Source organism: Dendropsophus ebraccatus, chromosome 3, assembly GCF_027789765.1.
Source record: "Dendropsophus ebraccatus isolate aDenEbr1 chromosome 3, aDenEbr1.pat, whole genome shotgun sequence".
Taxonomy (NCBI): Eukaryota; Metazoa; Chordata; class Amphibia; order Anura; family Hylidae; genus Dendropsophus; species Dendropsophus ebraccatus.
Genome location: NC_091456.1, coordinates 175,162,234 through 175,185,298, shown reverse-complemented (window position 1 = coordinate 175,185,298; position 23,065 = coordinate 175,162,234). Strand labels below are relative to the sequence as shown.

Sequence of the window (23,065 nt, the reverse complement as noted above, 5' to 3'; positions counted from 1 at the left end):
ATACTTACCTAACCCCAGTCCCCCACAAGTCTCACAGCAGTTCCCATTTCCTCCACTGCCGGCCTCTGCTGCTCCTGTCGTGATGAGAGCTCAGAGTAAGACCTGCCCACTCATCCAAGTCACTGGCCAAGACGGGATACAGCCATGGCCAGAGATTGGCTGAGCAGGCAGGTCCTCTGCTAAGTTCTCATGTAGGAAGCAGGCATAAGAGGAAACAGGAGCTGTGCCGTATATTCAATCTTTATTAGACTCTAGAGCAACATTTACAATTCTTCTACTTTTATATTGAAAATGGTCAGCAAGCTTGCAAATAAAGATAACAATTCTATAGATAACAGAACTATCACATTTTCATACATCGCAAAAAGAAAGAAATGGTGTGCACAGCTCAATACCTAAATAGTTATAATGGGTAGGTGCAAAAATCGATATGTTCAATATACAAATATAGGGTGGGTTCATACTGAGGAATTCTCGCAGATAATGTCCATGGAATTCCGCTGTCTGTCCGCGCGCCTTTCCGCCGGCTCTATAGACACCATTCTATGGGCCGGCGTATTCTGCAATTCGCCGAAGTGACATGTCACTTCTTTCGGCGGATAGCAGAATACGCCGGCCCATACAATGGTGTCTATGGAGCCGGCGGAAAGGCGTGCGGCCGTGCACGTGGACAGACAGCGGAATTCCATGGACATTATCCGCGAGAATTCCTCAGTATGAAACCACCCATACGTAGCAGAAAAAATTTACATAAATGATTATGCACAAAATACCACCAAATGATAGGAAAAATATACAAATAATCTTTATTACATTTACCACCAACACAAAGTTAAAAACATCTAAAATAGGACCGCAGATGGTCCAAACATACTGGAAAAAACCCTACAATACTCAGGGCAATGACACCAGGAACGGATGCAAATAAAGAGACTCACATGAAAATTCTCAATGTGAACTGGACCAAATAAACACATAGATGAAAAGTACAAACAGGTCCTGTCACTATACAATCTCAAAATAGAGTGTGTGTTTGTAAGACAACAATACAAAGAAAGTTATACAGTTGTCAAACTAATACTTGGATAACAAAGGAAATCACACGAGTTATATGCAACATGTATAACAGTGACTCAACTCATCCTGGTGCAAACAAGCCAACCCTACATTTTCATACATGACATTATAACTAGAGATGAGCGAACCTCGAGGATGCTGGAGTCCATCCGAACCCGAACTTTCGGCATTTGATTAGCTGGAGCTGCTGAAGTTGGATAAAGCCCTAAGGCTATGTGGAAAACATGGATATAGCCATTGGCTGTATCCATGTTTTCCAGACAACCTCTCTGGATCCTCTCATTGAAATCAATTGTTTACGATTGTTTATGGATTGCTACATGTTTGGCATCCGTATTTCCGTAAAAAAAAATACGGATGACTCATAGGTCACAAGGTTCTGTTCCTAAGCAACCACAGGCTGACAAGCGATCATGTGACTTATTTTAGGGGTTGGGTAAACTGGTGCTATTTTTTTTTAACCTACTCAACTTTATTAACTTGTGTAAAGCAGTCAGTAGTCAAAACGGATTTACGTAAATACGGATGTACTACGGATGTCCAATCCGGGTTGTTTCAGGACTAGAATATATTACTGAACATGTGAATAAGGCCTTAGAGCAAACACAAAAACCTTCCAAGAATGCAAATCACCAGAGCCAGCTCTGCGCAGAGTCTGAACAAGCAGGGGGTGCTGGGAGGATTCAGCTCTGTGAAGCCAACTCTGGAGTATAATACAGACTGTAACTCTTATTTATGTTGTAATGAGTTTCTCTTCTTTTAAGGTCCACAGAAATCCAGACCGCTACAAAGTGAAAGTACCTCAAGAGGATGAGGTGAGCCCCATGAGACGTGGAGTATCTACTCGGCGATCTTCTTACGCCTTCTCCCATCAGAGAGGATTTGGCGAGCTCATCTCAAGTGGCCGCAGTATACGGAGGAAGAAGACTACACCCCCTAACGACATAAATGGAACTACTTGGAACATTTAGATGGCGTTTTCTCATACGGACAACCTACGTCAATTTGCTCTTTTAGGGCATATAAACACCATGGAGTGGGTTCTCTATGCAGGATCCCATCAGTAAGCCAGGGAGTAGACCACCCTCCACACACACTTTGGAGGAATAGGTAGTCTGAGGATGCGAGGTACCTAGGTGACCAGACATGACATCTTCCAGACAATCATCCTTACCAAAAAGGGACTTCAAGAGATGGCGACCAAAAATATGGACCCTATGTAATGTTTACATAGACTATGATGACTGTAATATTTAATTGTATCTGTTACTGACATGTATAGAATGATTTTATATATGATGTGTACACTTCTAGAAGCCGGCACTTACCAGGTATAGTGTGGGCCAGTCTCCTAAGCCTGTGTCATACTCTCACCCAACCTATTCCGTTCTTCATGGGTTGGGAAGGGGTTAAATCTGGCAATACACATAATCACTTTTGACCCAACTATACACATGTCCACTTGACTTGGCATGTGTTCTGATGCACTAAGGCGATGTTGTCGCAAGGCTATGTATCACACTTTGACCATATACTCAGTGGTTGCCAATAAAGATCAGGGATGGAGAACCTTGGGCCCTCCAGCTATTGCGAAACTATAATTCCCGTCATGCCTGGACAGCCAAAGCTTTAGCTGTCCAGGCATGATGGGAATTGTAGTTTTGCAACAAGTGGAGGGCCAAAGGTTCCCCAACCCTGATATATACCATAGCATACCTCCAATGGGTCCACTGAGTTTAATGGACAACGTGGTCAATAAGTGACTAGGTTCAGTCCATTCTGTGAATGTATACATTGTGCTGCTTGATGGACGTTGCCCTCCGATCTCAGGACTGTAATGTTTTACATCGTACTGCACACTTTTTGATAGTACTGTTTTATATGATTTTTATGTTTTTGCACTTTTGTTACTGTGAGGAGGGAGGGGGGCCCATGTAGATACACTGACCCATACACTTTTATATGGAAACTTCTGGAAAGTGAGAAAAGGCTGCCCAGGCCTCCCCTAGAGGGAGGAGGTTCAGTTGTTCTACCAGAGTCTAGTACAGAGTAAAAAAGTGAGAGGAACATCCACTCTCCCTCTAATCACTGAGTTAGACTTTGAATCCTTGGTAGGTTTGGAGCGTACAGGACCCTGTGGAAGAAGTAACTATTCCTGGTGAAAACAACTGGGTCCATCCTGACTGAAACAAAAAGAGAAAAAGAGACACGGTACAGAAGGTGCCCAATGCTGCACCAGAACTCTTCAGGGCTTCAGGCCGGGCCTAGACCCCTGTGACCAGAACCTTACACATCATCTGTGTGCAGCTACATTTGGTGACTGCCAACCAGTAGGCACCCCTCAGGAATTAGTATTTGGGTTACGGCTTCACAGGGACCTGACTCTTCCGTTCTATATACCCTACAGGGTGCCCCTTGCTCCAGTTATCTATATCCAGTTATTGGATTGCTGCCATAAAAAAGTATGTGCCATTACCTTTCTGAAAGACATTTTATCCAATAAAGAGATCTTTACCAAAATGTGTTTGGCATGTTTACTGCACCTTACCCCCAGGGCAACCCACCCAATATCTGACTCGACAACACACCAGGGTGTGACCCGGGGAAATTACTATCTTTACCATGGACTGTGTAACGCCATCAGTTCTGGTCCAGAACAAGTCATTGTGTTGACCTGGTTGTGAATTTTACAATGGGACGCCCCAACACCGAGCCGGCCTGCACACTCTGTCCCCTGCACTACACTTCCCTCTTGGCAGTGCGCCACACAATGATATTAAAAATATACAATATTCTCTAGGTTAGTAACGAAGGAAGGAAAATGGAGGCACTCACTGCATGACGTCTTCTTTACTCAAAAATCATATTGTAAAAAAAAAAAAAAAGAGTCGCTAGCAGTAGAGATGAGCAAACCTGCCGAGGTTCGGGTTTGTATGAACCTGAACTCTCGGCGTCTGATTCCCCCTGTCGGCAGGTTCGCTCATCTCTAGCTAGCAGCCGGCAGGGATGCCAGACATTAAAATGTGTGACAGATGTTTCTCTGGCTCATGCGCATTTCAGATGGTCTGATGAAACGTGTAGAAGTGTGAGAAACAGCTGTGTTTTAATGTTGTCTGGTGTCCCTGCCGACTGCTAGCAACTCTGTTTTTTTACACTATGATTTTTAAATAAAGAAGACTTCATGCGGTGAGTGCCTCCATTTTCCTTCCTTCGTTACTGGATTGTATGGTTCACTGCCTGGAAGAGCACCCCGTACTCTTGCATGATAGACTGCTCCTTCCACGCACTGCACTAAACGCTAGTGCCGGTCCACCTTGTTTCTCACTGTTGCTGATTCTCCAGGTTAGTAACTATTCTATACAAAGATACCAAATCAAGTGTATAATCCAGACACCATAAAGCTTAGTATAACCCAAGAGCAGAGAAGACAAAGTACCATAAGATGACAGCTACGTCTATTACAGTGTTTCCTCAGTCTCAATAACATTACATTGAGCATTGTGGACTGGAAATTAAAAGCAGCCCCCACACACTATAGCACCTCCCCCCGGCTCACACACTATAGCACCTCCCACTGGCCCACACACTATAGTACCTCTCACCGGCCCACACACTATAGCACCTCCCACCGGCCCACAGCCCCCCCCCCCACAACCCCCAGCATACCGTGATAGCTGAAATAGTACAAGACAGCAACCCCAGCATAGCCTGATAGCTGAAAGATTACACGACTATAACCCCCAGCATACCCTGATAGCTGAAATATTACACAACTACAACCCCCAGCATAGCCTGATAGCTGAAAGATTACACCACTATAACCCCCAGCATACCCTGATAGCTAAAGTGTTATTGCCGAAACGATAAAATGATCACAGTAAACAATGTAAGCACTAAAAAAGCCAAGTACACATTTGCTGATTTTTGGTCACATAGCACAAAAAAAAATTTCATTAAAAAAAAGTGATCAAAAGGTCACATATATACAAACGTGATACTGAATAAACCTGCAGATCACAGTGCAAAAATAATCCTGCACACCACAGCCATACAGGGCAAAACATCAAAAAGGTTACAGTAGTCAGAGTAACACAACTAAGCACCTTTATTTAAAAAATGTTAAACTATTTCTAAAGTAGTAAAATAAAATGAAAAAGCCCATAACCTGCTATCACCGTAATAGTGCAGACCTGAAGACCTTAACGGCGTAAAAACAGTTGAGGGGGTGGGTAGCTGTTTTTCTCATTCTTAGGTATTGAGTATCGTGATAAAAAGTATCTGTATCGAACTCAGAATTCTGGTATCGTGAAATCACTAACACACACACAGCCAGCTGAAGCCATAGCATACACACACACACACACACACAGCCAGCTGCAGCCATAGCATACACACACAGCCTGCTGCCGCCATAGCGCATACACACACACAGCCTGCTGCAGCCATAGCACATACACACACATCCTGCTGCCGCCATAGCGCACACACACACACACACACACACACAGCCAGCTGCAGCCATAGCATACACACACAGCGTGCTGCAGCCATAGCACATATATACACAGCCTGCTGCAGCCATAGCATACACACAGCCTGCTGCAGCCATATCACACTGTGAAGAAAAACACACAATTTTCTCCCAGAGAGAAATCACCACATTGGGAACAGAGGTTACAGCTGCACTACTTCTACTTCTCCTCCTCTATATAAGGGGACAAACACACTTGCCGGATCTGCGAGACTCGCTGCGGATCCCGGCCCTATTCTTTCAATGTTAGACAAAATCGCAGCAGGGATGTACATCCCTGCTGCGAGTTTGTCCCCAGCCCGGCCGTCTGATCAACCCCCCCACCCCCCGCAGCCCCGATCCGGCAAGTGTGTTTGTCCCCTTACACAGGACATCTTCATATTACACTCCTGCTTATATATAATCATCCAGCATCCAGGAAGAGAACAGCACAGACCCCCCCCCCCCCCCACACACACACCATGGACTCTTCCAGCTCAGAAATAAGCTGCCAAATAGTGACCACCAACCTCTCCCCGACCACCCTTATCTAATAGGGCCAGTGCTTCATTACTGATATATTGGGGAAACTAAATTTATGTGAGAAAGGGTTTTTCAGGGTTTTTTTTACAAACAGGGGCCTTAGATTGATAGAGCATAAACTATAATAATGAGAAACATTTATAAAATTTATATGAAATTTGTAAAGCTGGAGTTGGTACATTTTTTCTGACTCCAACCAAAACTAGCTCCGACTCCACAGCCCAGCCTGCAGAATACTGCATAACAGCAGCCCCAGCCCCTATCCCTGCAGAACCTGCCATTACATTACAACCAGACCCCTATCCCTGCAGAACATTGTATAAAAGACCAGCCACAGCCCCCTGTCCCTGCAGAACATCACATTACAGTACAGCCCCAGCCCTTATGCCTGCAGAACATCACATTACAGTACAGCCCCAGCCCTTATGCCTGCAGAACATCACATTACAGTACAGCCCCAGCCCTTATGCCTGCAGAACATCACATTATAGTACAGCCCCAGCCCTTATGCCTGCAGAACATCACATTACAGCCCCAGCCCCTAACCCTGCAGAACCTGCCATTACATTAAAACCAGACCCCTGTCCCTGCAGAACATTGTATAATAGACTAGCCACAGCCCCCTGTCCCTGCAGAACATCACATTACATTACAGCCCCAGGCCCTATCCCTGCAGAACATCACATTACAGTACAGCCCCAGGCCCTATCCCTGCAGAACATCACATTACAGTACAGCCTCAGGCCCTATCCCTGCAGAACATCACATTACAGTACAGCCCCAGGCCCTCTCCCTGCAGAACATCACATTACAGTACAGCCCCAGGCCCTATCCCTGCAGAACATCACATTACAGTACAGCCCCAGGCCCTCTCCCTGCAGAACATCACATTACAGTACAGCCCCAGGCCCTATCCCTGCAGAACATCACATTACAGTACAGCCCCAGGCCCTATCCCTGCAGAACATCACATTACAGTACAGCCCCAGGCCCTATCTCTGCAGAACATCACATTACAGTACAGCCCCAGGCCCTATCCCTGCAGAACATCACATTACAGTACAGCCCCAGGCCCTATCCCTGCAGAACATCACATTACAGCACAGCCCCAGCCCTTATGCCTGCAGAACATCACATTACAGTACAGCCCCAGCCCTTATGCCTGCAGAACATCACATAACATTACAACCAGACCCCTATCCCTGCAGAACATTGTATAATAGTCCAGCCACAGACCCCTGTCCCTGCAGAACATCACATAACAGTACAGCCACCTAGCATCTACCTGGTGGTTATCCCTATATCCAGTAGTGAACAGAAAGTGAGTTCTGTTATAGAGCAGTGTTGCAGTACTGAGTATTCCTCTCTGCTGAAAACTGAGCAAACACGAAGATTATACCTTATATACAATAAAAACTGTGCAATGTAGACATCCAACAAAATGGCGGATAACGTAAAGGCGACATCTACACGACATCCTGTGTCCAACCAGAAGTAGATCTCTGTGAGGTCCGCAGAGTGCGCTAGAGCGGTTAGGACTGAGTCAGGGGAGTGACGTCAGAAGGGCGCGTCTAGGAACGCGCATGCGCACTCAGCAAGTGGAAGTCCATCTGATGCAACCGGCGGACAGTGTGTGAGAGACATGGAGGGGATCACTGGCGGCACAGCGCAGCTCCGGATAGGTAAGAAGCGGGGGCAGACCTCAGGACTGCACACACATGGCTGACATCCATAGTAGTAGATGGAGGCTGCACATTGATGAATAGCTGTCACTATACTGTGTAGGGGGCTTTAACCCCTTTCGGGAAACTACAACTCCCAGCATGCCCTGACACTGCGGCTCTATCTGCAGGGCCATGTGCTGCCCCTCACCTATTGGTGAACACTAGGGGTCGTAGTGTTAGGGGACATTACACCTCGCTGACAGTCTATTGTTCTCTGTTATCAGCCAGATGGAGAGCTGGGAGTAGATGATGACAGCTGGGGTTCCCCAACCTGTGTCTCTCCAGATGGTGCAAAACTACAACTCCCATCATGCCTTGGAATCCTAGTTTTGCAATAGCAGGAGAGCCATAGTTTGGTGAACAACACCCTTAAAGGGTTTAAAGGGTTTATCTATCAGGAAGTGTTGTGGACGGCCCTGGGTCTGGCACCTCTCTGGCCACTGTGATGGAGGGTCAGTCGTGTTCTGCACACAGTCACATCCAGGGGAGGGCTATTCAGCTATTGGGATACATGGTCCATGTCGAGGTCCTGATGGGACGGTATGCCTCTTACCTTCCTCCTTGGCACAGGTCCTGCGCTGTTAGTCCAGGTAAACTCTGCTCTGGAGCACGGCCGCGTCATCCAGCTCGCCCCCTCCATCTATATCATAAAAATGAAAGTCTGTCTGTCTGTCCTTCTGTCTGTCTGTCCGTCTGTCCCGTATAGACTTCCAAACGCCTGAACCGTTTGACCCCAAATTTGGCACACAGATACATTGGGGGCCCGGGAAGGCGATTGCGAAGGTCCCGTCCTCACCAGATGTACAAGAGGGGAGGGGGAGGGGGAAGAGCGGCGCACCATAGAGATGAATGGAAAAATCTCCACACAGCAAACACAGGTGATATAATTAGCCTCAGCTTTGCCCAGAGAAAATGGCAGTTGGAAGCCCTAGCAAACAATAGGATTACTACTTTCATTTTCACAGGGAGCAGTGGTTGCTAGGGAAGCTGCCTCACAACAGATCCACAGAAATATGCACAAGCCAGAAATGGCTGCACATCGCACCCATGGCTGACACGAAAGCTTATTCAGCTACATTTAAAACCAACATCAGAAGTTAGTATTAGGGCTGGGCGATAATGGCCTAAATTAATATCGCGGTTTATTGTACATATTGCTGCGGAAACAATAAATTGAACGATAATTATGACACGCCCCCTTTTGAAAACCCACACCCATTTGAAACACGACGTTTCGGCATCTCCTATGCCATTTTCAAGTGGCACTTAGGAGACGCCAAAACCCTGTGGTTTACTTATGAAGTTTGCTGCACATCATTATATGGAATAAATCCACATTTTCACATTTGTACTACGATCAGAGTGCTGCAGAGTATTTTTTACTAGCTGATTTGATCCAAGGTCTGGGATTTGTCTGCTGGTACCCAAAGTGCTGCCTATATTGTTTGCTATAGCTATCTATCAATCAACCTATCTATCTAACATAGATAGATAGATAGGAGATTATATAGAGAGAGGAGATAGATATGAGATGAGATCTATCTACAGGGCTCCAGACTAAAAAATTTACCTAGGAGCCATTGGCTCCTAACCTGAAAAATTTAGGCGCCAAATAGAATATTTGGTCGCCAACATTTTAAACCATGTAAAATTAATGTTATGTTACATGGGACTTACTGTGTGCAGAGGCCACGGCAGCATCCTCCTCCTTTAGATCCTTTCTTTTCTTAGTTTGAAAATGTTCAACATGGAAACTTGCAACCTGACAACCATATACAGTCTGACAACCATATCCAGTCTGACTCAGTACTTCAGCCTCACTTGGCTAGCCTTTTAATGAGGCTTACTCTTCTGAACTTGAACTTAAAGGGAACCTGTTGACCCTCGTGCCGGGGTGACAGGCTCCCAACCCCCCTATACTCACCTCATCGCGCCGGGTCCCGCTTCTGAAGATGGTCGGGTCACGGAGATCTCAGCCGCTGCAGCCCGGCGTGCGCTGAGAGATGAGTCCAACGCTCATAGAGAATGACGGGAGAGTCCAGCGCTCCGTCATTCTCTATGAGTGTTGGACTCATCTCTCAGTGTGCGCGCCGGGCTGCAGCGGCTGAGATCTCCGTGACCCGACCATCTTCAGAAGCGGGACCCGGCGCGATGAGGTGAGTATAGGGGGCTCTAACGGGGGGTTGGGAGCCTGTCACCCCGTCACCGGGGGTGACAGGTTCCCTTTAAAAGCTTGCAACAGTCTATACATACTGAGCTAGACTTATGACTGCAGCCATAGTGACCCCCCACAAGATGTGTATATAGATATATCTCTCACCTAGTGACTAATGCAAGTGACCCCCTACAATACAGACACCTGAGGGGCCCTGATAATAATAATTGTGCATATATCTATCTCCCAGTGTCTGCAGCCAGTTTGCCCTACACTTATAGATGGCCCCCTCCCCTTATAGATGCCCCCTCCTCCCCCCCATTATAGATGCCCCCTCTCCCCCCCATTATAGATGCCCCCTCTCCCCCCCATTATAGATGCCCCCTCTCCCCCCCATTATAGATGCCCCCTCTCCCCCCCCCCATTATAGATGCCCCCTCTTCTCCCCCCCTTATAGATACCCCCTCCCCTTATAGATGCCCCCTCCCCTTATAGATGCCCCCTCCTCCCCCCCATTATAGATGCCCCCTCTTCTCCCCCCCTTATAGATACCCCCTCCCCTTATAGATGCCCCCTCTCCCCCCCATTATAGATGCCCCCTCTCCCCCCCCCATTATAGATGCCCCCTCTTCTCCCCCCCTTATAGATACCCCCTCCCCTTATAGATGCCCCCTCTCCCCCCCCCCATTATAGATGCCCCCTCCCCCCCCCCCATTATAGATGCCCCCTCTCCCCCCATTATATATGACCCCCTCTCCCCCCCCATTATAGATGCCCCCTCTCCCCCCCCATTATAGATGCCCCCTCTCCCCCCCCATTATAGATGCCCCCTCTTCTCCCCCCCTTATAGATACCCCCTCCCCTTATAGATGACCCCCTCTACCCCCATTATAGATGCCCCCTCCTCCCCCCCATTATAGATGCCCCCTCCTCCTCCCCATTATAGATGCCCCCTCCTCCCCCCCATTATAGATGCCCCCTCCTCCTCCCCATTATAGATGCCCCCTCTTCTCCCCCCCTTATAGATACCCCCTCCCCTTATAGATGACCCCCTCTACCCCCATTATAGATGCCCCCTCCTCCTCCCCATTATAGATGCCCCCTCTTCTCCCCCCCTTATAGATACCCCCTCCCCTTATAGATAGCCCCCTCTCCCCCCCTTGAACATGGCCCCTCTTCTCCCCCCATTATAGATGCCCCCCTTCTCTTCCCCCCATTATAGATGCCCCCCCTTCTCTTCCCCCCATTATAGATACCCCCCCTTCTCTTCCCCCCATTATAGATGGCCCCCCCCCTCCTCCTCTATGCTAAGCAGTATTTAAAAAAAAATAAACACACAAACTCACCTGACAACCCGCTCCCCCGGCGATCCTCTTCTTCTTCAGGCGCTGTCCCCGGCTGATGCGCGGCTGCCGGGGGTGTCCCGTCCTATCCCCGGCAGCGCGGCACATCAGTGAGCTCCCTGTACGCCGGGGCTGTGACTTCTGACACAGGAAGCGTCTCTGACGCGCGCTTCCTGTGCCGGAAGTCAGGGCCCCAGGCAGCTCACTGATGCGCCGCGCTGCCGGGGATAGGACGGGACACCCCCGGCAGCCGCGCATCAGCCGGGGACCCGGACTTAGAGACAGCGCGCCGCCGCCGGGGCCAGTCGCAAATGGCGCCCAGATTAATAAATCTTTGCGCCATTTGCAAAATATTAGTCGCATTGGCGACCATTTTGGTCGCCATCTGGAGCCCTGATCTATCTATCTCCTATCTATCTATCTCCTATCTATCTATCTCCTATCTATCTATCTATCTCCTATCTATCTATCTATCTATCTCCTCTCTCTATATCATCTCTCTCATTTCTCTCATATCAATCTATCTATCTATTTTACCTGCTGTTCTGCCCTGACCTCTCCCCCCTCCCGCACATACAACTGGGGTCAGGTATGGGGTCGGCACCTCCTTGCTCCCCCGGGCACCGCTCTCTCCCGCACAGGAATCCTCCCTGTCACATATATCTGCTGTCGGTGTCCCGGGCAGAGCGTCGCACACAGCTGCTTCCAACACTGACAAATGATAACGGGCGCCGAGGATTCCTGCGCGGGACAGAGTGCGGTGCCCGGTGGAGGGAGGATGTGCTGACCTATACCTGACCCCCTGCAGCCACTGTATGTGAGGGAGAGGGGGGGCCACGGCCCGCTGTGAGTGCAGTTTCCAGAGCCGTCCGGCAGCAGCAGCAGCGATGAGTACACACTGGAGGGGGAGCTGCTACCTAGAAACAGCCTGTCACATCTCCAGCCTTCTTCCTTACCCCCAGCAGCACTGTTAACAGTGTCCTGAGCCGAGCCTAACTGAGGGGAGCAGAGCAAGCGGCCGCCGGGTGAGGGGAGGGAAAATACCGCAGATACCGTCCTGGCAGAGTTGAGGTCGGTTAACCGACGCCAGTGACGGTATCGGTAATTTTGCGGTATACCGGCCAGCCCTAGTTAGTATATAATTTGGCCAAACCATATTGCCTCATGTACCATGTGCAGGTCTTCTGATACACGAGTCCACAGATCCACAGAAATAACTGGTTGACGCCCTACTCCATCTATACAGTACATGTATACAGGACCTCCTACTCCATCTATACAGTACAGGTATACAGGACCCCCTACTCCATCTACACAGTACAGGTATACAGGACCCCAAACTATACACTACAGGTATACACGAACCCAAAACTATACACTACAGGTATACAGCACCCCCACCAACTCTATACTACAGGTATACAGGACCCCAAACTATACACTACAGGTATACAGGAACCCAAAACTATACACTACAGGTATACAGGAACTCCACCAACTATATATTACAGGTGTACAGGACCCTCTAACTATATACTTCAGGTATATAAGATCTCCACCAACTCTATACTACAGGTATACAGCACCTCCACCAACTCTATACTACAGGTATACAGGACCCCCACCAACTCTATACTACAGGTTTAAAGGATCCCAAACTATACACTACAGGTATACAGGACCTCCATCAACTATATACTACAGGTACACAGGACCCCTGAACTATATATTACAGGTACACAGGACCCCCGAACTATATACTACAGGTATACAAGACCTCCACCAACTATACATTACAGGTATACAGCACCTTCACCAACTATATATTACAGGTATACAGGACCCCCAACTATACAGTACAGGTATACAGTCCCCCCCCCCAAATTATACACTACTGGTAGACAGGACCTCCCTCAACTATACACTACAGGTATACAACCCCCCCCCCCCCTCAGCTATACACTACAGGTATACAGGATGGATGTTTGAAGTTTTTAGTTTATTTGTAATGTGCATAAGCTACAATTTACATAAACAGTGCAGAATTGTTGGGTATATAGGGGCATATAGGGCTACTGGCGATTTCCTCTTAAACAAAAAAAACAAGGACATAGATTGGCCTCCTGGGCACTTTAGAATAAATCTAATTAACACACTGAAACTTTATACCGGGCAGCGCCGGGTACATTTTCTAGTTGATTATAATTAGAAGTGGCGGTCTCGATGACCTGACTAACAGCACAGGACTGGGACCTAGGAGGAAGGTAACATGCATACCTTTCTTCTCAACATACCCGGTGCTATAGGGAGCTATCAGCTGATTTGTCTAACCTGCTGATAGTTCCCCTTTAAATCCATATGCTAATGAAGCAGTTTTGTGCACTGGAGGCAGGACTACCACCCTCCATGCCCCGATCTGCCCTGGTCGGCCCACCTCTACTAATGAATATGGCAGCTGTGCTCTGCAGCGATGTCAGTCTTTAATCTCTGGTGCTCATCACTTCAAAGCATCTGATAAATATTAGGAGGGCACGATCAGTGCCATGACGATGGTAGTCCCGTCCCCAGTGCACCAAACCGCCTCATTAGCATATGGATTAAAATATAAAATACACAAAAACTTTGCTGAGGTTTGAGGTGACTTACCTTCCTCCTCAGCACCCTGTGCGCTATAGGGACATTCTAACCTGCAGATAGTTTCCCTTTAAAGCGACTCTGTACCCACAATCTGTCCCCCCTAAACCGCTTGTACCTTCGGATAGCTGCTTTTACTCCAAGATCTGTCCTGGGGTCTGTTAAGCACGTGATGCAGTTATTGTCCTAAAAAACTACTTTTAAAGTTACTCTGTACCCACAATCTGACCCCCCCAAACCATTTGTACCGTCGGATAGCTGCTTTTAATCCAAGATCTGTCCTGCGGTCTGTTCAGCAGGTGATGCCGTTATTGCCATAAAAAAGTACTTTTAAAATTGCAGCCCCATGCCCTACCGGCGTATCTGTGCCCTAACTTTGCACCACCCTTTCCGTCCCTCCTCCCCACCCTCTTCATCATTAGGAATGCCACTGGAACATTTACTTCTGTTTGAACATTGCACCACATTGTCTTAATGATCCAGCCCATGTACCGGCTGACACAGGTGGGGAAAAGGAGGCAATCTGCCTTGAGCATTCCTAGTGATGGGGAGGAGGGGCGGAGGGATGGTGCAAAGTTAGGGCACAGATACGCCCGTAGGGCACGGAGCTGCAATTTTAAAAGTAATTTTTTATGACAATAACTGCATCACCTGCCAAACGGACCCAGGGACAGATCTTGGATTTAAAGCAGCTATCTGAAGGTACAAGCGGTGTGGGGGGGGGGTCAGGTTGTGGGTACAGAGTCACTTTAAACTTGCAGTCCTGTGCCTAACTGGCATGGCCTAGATTGTGTATGCATTAGGCTGGCACACCCTCTCTGTCCCTCCTCCCCGCCCTCCTCCTCATTAGGAATGCTCCAGGCAGATTGTCTCATATTCATCAGCTGTGTGAGCACGGCACATGTGCTGTATCATTAAAGCACCTGTGCATTGTTCACTGCAGAGGAATAGGAGAAATCCTTCCGGTGGCATTCATAATGATAAAGAGGACGGAGGGGTGGTGCAAGGTTAGGGCACAGATACTCTAGGCCACGGCCGTTGGGCATGGGGCTGCAAGTTTAAAAGTTGTTTTTTAGGACAATAACTGCATCACATGCCGAACGGACCCCAGGACAGATCTTGGATTAAAAGCAGCTATCCGAAGGTACAAGAGGTTTGGGGGGACAGATTGTGGGTACAGAGTCGCTTTAAAGAGGTCATCCTAAGGTTATAAATATCCACAGGATAGAAGATAAACTGCCGACCAGGGGTCCAACCACTGATCCTAAGTAGTGTTGAGTGATCCTGTCAAAATGTTATCCAAACGGAAACGCTCAGCATTTGATTCCCCGCAGCTGCAGAACATGGATGCTGTCCTAGGGTTGCCAGGAAAACATGGATACAACCATATGCATCCACCTGGTGCAGCTGTGGAGAATCAAACGCTGAGAATTCCAGTTTGAATAATGTTGCCGAACCTGAACATTTTGACAGGTTCACTCAACACTAATCCTGAGAAGAGAGGACGGTTGTCTCCTAAGTAAGTGGAGAGACATTGCCAAAGCTCCATCCACTATAACAGTGATCAGAAGCTCCATAGTCAGTGATGAAGTGGAGGACAATTGACCAATCCTAGAGGATAACCCTTTAGAGACATAGAAGATTGGCGGCGGAAAAAGCATGCTTCTCTATGCTCCTCTCTGTGTATGAGACCTAGACAACCCATAGATTAGCATTACAAAACCATCTAGGACTTCTCCTGGCTACAGATCATTGGAGATCTATGATCCCAAGAAACAGTTGGGAAAGGGACGAAGCAAGCGGTAGTGGCTGAATCTCTTTTGCTTCATAGATTTATGATGCAAATTAATCAAATTTGATTGACAGCCAGGGGGGAACACACATGCTGGGGCACACTCCCCCCGGATGTATCTAGGCATTGCTGCAGGTCTCAGGAGTGAGAACCAATGCAATCATTAACCTGACAGATCTTATGACAGAAGTGACTCCAAGTGATAAGATAATAATATCCCTTTTAGGGCTTGTCAGGTAACATACTTGCTCACTGTTTTCTAGTAATTCTGAATTCACCTGTCACATATGTATAATCGAACCTCATTCATGGAATCCACTTAGTTACGGAGAGAAGTAAGGACTTAGGCCCTATTACACGGAGCGATAATCTGCCCAATAAGGCCGTTTCTGCAGATTATTGCTTCGTGTAATAAAGACAACGATCAGCCGAGGAAATGATTATCGGCTGATTGTTGTCTTTCAACCTGCTGAAAAATCATCAGCCGCTGGGCACACTTCAATATGTGTAATAGCAATGCATGGCCGACAGCTGATTGTGCACGGCCTGTGATTGGATGAGCAGCCTTGACCGGCTCTAAAGTCCCAGCAGCGGCTGTGGGGAGCGGGCGGAAGTAAGAAGAACACCGGGAGTGTGGACAGGTATGTATAAACTTTACTATTTTACACTTTTAGGCTAGGTTCACACTACATAAGTTTCTGGCCGTAGCGCGCTCCGTGAATAAGCGGCCGGAGATTTACGTAGTTTGCGTACAATGGAAAGTATACGATCTACGGCTGCAGAGTTCACACTACGTACGAACTGACGCCCGGATCGTATGCGGCGCCGTAAAAAATGAACCAGACCATTGTTTCATGACGGAAATGCTGTAACTTACGCCTGTAGCGTAACATGTAGCGTAACATCACCATGAGTGGTGATATTTTCACTTTTACACTTTGATTTGTCGATCCAAAAGGTTCTGTGGGGTGTCCGGGGCTAGCCGAAGATATCCAAGTAAAAGACCGCTGTCAGATCGCTATGTACACCGCTCGGGAAGCGTACGCCGCTCGGGAAGCCAGCCGCAACTTGCGTAGATCCCAGCCGGAGTTTTAAACGTATATGTCCGGCCACGAAAAATATGCGGCCGGACATATACGTAGTGTGAACATAGCCTTAAAGGAGAAGTCCGGCCAAAATTATTTTTTATATGTTATTACTTATGGAAAGTTAAACAATTTTCTAATGTACATTAATTATGGGAAATGGGGGAGTAGTACCTTTTGCTTTCCCTGTCACCGCCGCTCACACAGGGGCTGCTTTTCATGCCCCCCGCCGCTCCCCCTCCTCCTCCCGGCTTCAAACTTACTATCGCGCCGCTGATTCCCCGCCGCCCGCGCCGCTCCTCACTACCCGGCCGGCCGCTGACTCCCGCCCGTCCGTTCGCACGCCCCGTTCCTCACACTATCTGGCCGCCGCTCTCTGCTCTTGCATGTCGGCCGCGTCAGCCCGCCCCCACCTCGGCCGGGAGCAATGCGCTTCCTGGTGTCCCCAGCCGGGTTGGGGGCGGGCTGACGCGGTCGGCATGCAAGAGCAGAGAGCGGCCAGATAGTGTGAGGGGCGGGCGGGAGTCAGCGGCCGGCCGGATAGTGAGGAGCGGCGGGGAATCAGCGGCGCGATAGTAAGTTTGAAGCCGGGAGGAGGAGGGGGAGCGGCGGGGGGCATGAAAAGCAGCCCCTGTGTGAGCGGCGGTGGCGCCGGCAGTGATAGGGATAGCAAAAGTTACTACTCCCCCATTATCTGCAGATAATGGGGCAGTAGTACTTTGTATATGTGCCCAGCACCGAGCAGGGAGGGGGGAGGTAGATGGCACCTCTCTCCCTCCCTGCTCGGTGCCCAGCAAATGTATTCATTGAATACATTTATGGGATACTTTGGGGAGCAAGGACACTTGCTCCCCAAAGTATTCCATAAATGTATTCATGAAGTCACAAAAGTACAGTACATAACATTACATACACTGTAATTCCTATGGAGTGTCCAGCAGGGGCGCACTATATATAGAAGTCAATGGTACTCATTAACTTCTATATATAGAGCGCCACCTGCTGGACACTCCATAGGAATTACACCTTTCGTCGTGACGTCACTGCTTCAGAGTTAATTCTAACACTTCCTGATACGCTAAATTAAGGGAAATAGCAGTATATGAGCATTTCCCATAATTAATGTACATTAGAAAATTGTATAACTTTCCATAAGTAATAACATATAAAAAAATAATTTTGGCCGGACTTCTCCTTTAAAGTAAGGGCTGCACGGACATTGCTAAAAAAGATGTATACACACACAGCCTGTGTACATACATTACATTACTGATCCTGAGTTACATCCTGTATTATACTCCAGAGCTGCACTCACTATTCTGCTGGTGGGGTCACTGTGTACATACATTACATTACTGATCCTGTACTGATCCTGAGTTACATCCTGTATTATACCCCAGAGCTGCACTCACTATTCTACTGGTGGGGTCACTGTGTACATACATTACATTACTCATCCTGTACTGATCCTGAGTTATATCCTGTATTATACTGCAGAACTGCACTCACTATTCTGCTGGTGGGGTCACTGTGTACATACATTACTGATCCTGAGTTAGATCCTGTATTATACTCCATCCTCAGTAATAACACAGTCTCTGGTTTTCTCTTACAGAAGAGATGTATGTATCTGACAAGGAGGGGGATGATACCTCTGGAGATGGGACCAAGGAGAAACCATTCAAGACTGTCCTAAAGGTAAACCCTGCGTTACATTATAGGATATCGCTTCTATAGGGTATAAATACTTTTTCAGCTCGTTTTATCTCCAGTGAATCTAAACTTGGTATTGAACTTTATAAGACTATCCTCCAGTTTTGTGTATGCACGCCTCTGTGTCTCTGTGGCAACAGACTACAAATGAACCCTTTGTAGTCAGATCCTACACTCATGTTTTTCTTGTGACTCTTTTCTTATTTCAGGCTATGCTGACAGTGGGGAAGGAGCCGTTCCCAGTCTTCTATGTGGACTCACAGAAGGAAAATGAGGTTAGATGCTGTATGGTTCTTGTATGCATCTCTGTATATTCAGGGTACTATATGGTGGGCAGTTCTACATGGGTAATCTAGACAAAGAAAAGTGGAATTGGTAGGAGCAGCACAGAGTATTTCAGTGTTATTGGTAAGAGCAGAGTAGCACAGAGGAACCTTCTCATGTTTCCTATCTTCTCTGCAGAGATGGGATGTGATCTCCAAGACCCAGCTGAAGAACGTGAAGAAGCTCTGGAACCGGGAACAAATGAAGAACGATGCCAAGGAAAAGAGAGAGGTGAGCGGAGCCGGATGCTGAGATTCCTTCTGGTCGATACATAGTCACAAGAGATGAACAAGACTGGCTCGAGTCTGATTGTTCAGCATTTAAATGCCAGTGGCTGAAGAAGTTTGATGAAGCCCTAGGGAGTCTGGGGAAACATGGATACAACTTATGGCCTATGGCTGTATCCATGCTTTCCAGGACTCCCTAGGGCTGCATCCAACTTCTCCAGCCAACGGTATCCAAATGCTGAATGACTGCTCCAGCTGTGCTAATCTCTAATAGTCACCACTTGGAGATCACTGATATCGTCCTGGTCTATGCATAGTCACCAATCACGGCTATCCTCCTGGTCTATACATAGTCACCATTCACAGCTATCCTCCTGGTCTATACATAGTCACTGATCGCGGCTGCCGTCCTGGTCAATACGTAGTCACTGATCATGGCTGCCGTCCTGGTCAATACGTAGTCACTGATCACGGCTGCCGTCCTGGTCAATACATAGTCACTGATCACGGCTATCGTCCTGGTCAGTGCATAGTCACTGATCGCGGCTGCCGTCCTGGTCAGTGCATAGTCACTGATCGCGGCTGCCGTCCTGGTCAGTGCATAGTCACTGATCGCGGCTGCCGTCCTGGTCAGTGCATAGTCACTGATCGCGGCTGCCGTCCTGGTCAGTGCATAGTCACTGATCGCGGCTGCCGTCCTGGTCAGTGCATAGTCACTGATCGCGGCTGCCGTCCTGGTCAGTGCATAGTCACTGATCGCGGCTGCCGTCCTGGTCAGTGCATAGTCACTGATCGCGGCTGCCGTCCTGGTCAGTGCATAGTCACTGATCGCGGCTGCCGTCCTGGTCAGTGCATAGTCACTGATCGCGGCTGCCGTCCTGGTCTATACATGGTCCTCAAAGTCCTGTGCAATGTTCCTGCATACTGTGGGTGAGCGCTGGTGCAGTGGAAAAGGTGAGGAGTGGTCTCAACCAATCAGAATGATTTCTTCCCACTCCATAGAAGGTTGAATCTGACTGGATACTGTGGCAGCTACCCTCTCCCTCTTCCATTGCACACATTGTGCTTTCTTAATCACCCAAGATGCTCCAAAATCTCGACACATTCTCTGTATAATTCTTATCCTTCTCTCTCCAGACTGAGGACAACCTGAGACGTGAAAAGAATCTGGAAGAAGCCAAAAAAATCATCATCCAGAATGACCCCAACCTTCCTGAGCCTGTCACGGTGAGAGGCTGGATAATTGTGTTACATATTCTGTGTACATCGCTGCAGAGTGAGCGGGCGCTACATAAGCAATATGAACATATAAACTTCAAGTCTGTGGTGTTTACTGAGTAATATGAAGCGGTCACATGGCCTAAAATAGTATCTACAGTGGGTGGCACAATATTTCTTATAGATGACACCTCAGCTGCTGTAGAACCTTTTCTTCTTTATGGGGGGCATTCTTGTTCTTAATTGAATGTCTTGGTATAGCAGTTTATGTGGGAGGTTCTGCAGCAACTGGGGGCACAGTAGTTGTTTATACAGTGCTCTTTTATTCCTGAAGAACCTATTAAAGTGAGAGGAGGCCCCACATGTAAGTCAATGCATGATCTATGGGGGTGTCTGTGTATCACTGCTCATCACAATGTCACATGTATATTTAGTCATATGATTTACACTCCTTGGTTATGGAAGTTATTCTCTTTCTGAATCTATAGGCAAAGATCCGGGATTTGGAAGCTCACCGCGGACAGAGAGTCAAAGTGTTTGGCTGGGTCCATAGGCTGCGCAGACAAGGTACGGATCAGTATTGGCCCGTCGTATGCTTGGATGAGAAACCTATTAACTTACATGGAAGGGGATTCCAGAACTGAATAAAGGAATGTGACATTTAGAGGGGTTCGCTGTGTGGGATCCTTGTCTATTACACAGCCCTATAATCTTTTAAAGGGGTACTCCAACAAAAATCTTTTTTTTTTCCCCCAAATCAACTGGTTTCAGAAGGCTATACAGATTTTGTAATTTACTTTTATTTAAAAATCTCCAGTCTTTCAGTAATTGTCAGCTGCTGTATGTCCTGCAGAAATTGGTGTTTTCTTTCCAGTCTGACACAGTGCTCTCTGCTGCCACCTCTGTCCATGTCAGGAACTGTCCAGAGCAGTAGCAAATCACCATAGAAAACCTCTCCAGCTCTGGACAGTTCCTGAGATGGACAGATGTGGCAGCAGAGAGCACCGTGTCAGACTGGAAAGGATACACAACTTCCTGCAGGACATACAACAGCTGGTAATTACTGGAAGACTGGAGATTTTTACATGTAATCTGTTTTTATTAGAAACGACATCTCAAAATATACATACAATCCTACACAACCAAATATGATGTCATATGTAAATGCCAGACATTGAAAATTTTTGTTTTAGTACGAGGCAGGATAGAACCGAGTAATACAAAAGAACCACATAGCATAACTCGAGAACAGCAATTACTAGTTATCATCAGGATAAGTGAGCTGTTATGGTAAGAGACCCTAAAAAATATCAAGTCTCTTAACCAGCTACCAACTTTAAGATTCCGCAACTAGAAGGGAGTAGAGAAAGAGAGGGGAAGATTGAAGAAAACGTGAGAGGAGGGGGGAAATAGGAGGGTAGAAGAGAGTGTAGGAGGGAGCCCGGGGAGGACTGTCGGAGAATGAAGGAAGTAAGCTCAGCCACAAGAGCAGTGAGAACAATCCAGCGTATTCTCAGTGTGGAGATACCCACTTAGCCGGTTAGTCGGAGGAAGGTATCTGATTCCATGAACTGTCGCCATGGGAACCAAAGTTTGTCAAACTTTGCTGACTTATCATGAAACTCAGCAATAAGCTCCTCCATCCGGCCAATTTTTCTGAGTTCCTCTATCCATTCTGCTAGTGTAGGGAGATGAGTCGTTTTCCAGTGACGGGGAATTACCTTGCGTGCTGCCGTGAGAAAGTTTTGCAATATCCCCTTCTTGACCTGTGCAAGGGATAAGTGACAGCAGGGTCAGTTGTGGGGTGTTGGCAATAGTCCTGCCAGAGTATGCATTATAGATAGCCAAGACCTTGCCCCAGAATGTGTGAACTCCAGGGCAGGCCCACCATATGTGGAGCATGTCGCCAACCTCCCCCATGGCATCGCCAGCACACCGCTGAGGTTTCAGGGAACATTCTGTGAAGCGTGGCTGGACAATAGTACCATCTGGACATAATTTTGTAGTTCTTCTCTTTCGCCTTAGAAGCCATGGAGAGTCCATGCGACAGCCCACACATCTTTTGGATAGCCTCCTGCTCCCATCTGTCAAAGAAGGTCACCCTATCTGGATTTGCCGTACTAACTAATATTTGTTAGAGTACAGATATGCAGTGTGGTATTGCTAAAGTAGCTAAGACTAGATTGTCAAAATCCGTAGGCGTCAGAGAGTCGGCACCCTTTGGGAGATGACCCTTTGGGCCCTGAGAAATTAGGACAATTGCTCTATTCCAGCCACGAAAGAGTACGGCCCCCCGACCGTGCTTGTAAAGATGTCAGGGAGGAGACATTATCCCTGCCCATGCAGTCCCACCCCGGCTGGAATGCTGGGTTTTGAAGCAGTGGGGAGAGTGGGCAGGGCCGGACTGGGACTTAAAATCAGCCCTTTCAATCAAAGCCCAGCAGCCCACATACCATATCATGGATAGCTGTGTAAAATACGCGCTGTAGCAAATTCTGCTTTATTTAGCAGTGTCCCCACTACTCCCTTAAGCATGTGAACCCCACCATCAGCAACTAAAAATAATGCTATAACAATCTGCTGTAGATTTGATGTGGCATATTTATGCATTCATTTCAACTGATTAAATCAGAAGCATCAAATCCGCATTGGATTAGGTATGAACGTGCCCTTAAAGGGAACCTGTGGGGTCTATACCAGGTACACAGCTGTAGATCCCA

General features: G+C 47.6%; 2 protein-coding genes across 2 annotated transcripts in view; both read left to right on the top strand.

The window, feature by feature from the left end:
* Positions 1 to 3,597, top strand: part of ATP8B1 (ATPase phospholipid transporting 8B1) — a 53,669-nt gene extending 50,072 nt beyond the window's left edge. Inside the window, exon 27 of the mRNA XM_069963175.1 lies at positions 1,842 to 3,597. Coding sequence (XP_069819276.1) covers positions 1,842 to 2,048 — 207 coding nt within the window. The 3' untranslated portion in view covers positions 2,049 to 3,597. The remainder of the gene's footprint in view (positions 1 to 1,841) is intronic.
* A 4,118-nt stretch (positions 3,598 to 7,715) lies between these two features.
* NARS1 (asparaginyl-tRNA synthetase 1) lies at positions 7,716 to 20,990 on the top strand. The gene is made up of 6 exons (XM_069964805.1): positions 7,716 to 7,812; positions 18,479 to 18,561; positions 18,786 to 18,851; positions 19,039 to 19,131; positions 20,265 to 20,354; positions 20,834 to 20,990. Exons 1-6 carry the CDS (start codon positions 7,773 to 7,775, stop codon positions 20,987 to 20,989), a joined length of 528 nt encoding a protein of 175 aa, XP_069820906.1. The 5' UTR covers positions 7,716 to 7,772; the 3' UTR covers position 20,990.
* Positions 20,991 to 23,065: the final 2,075 nt, after the last annotated feature.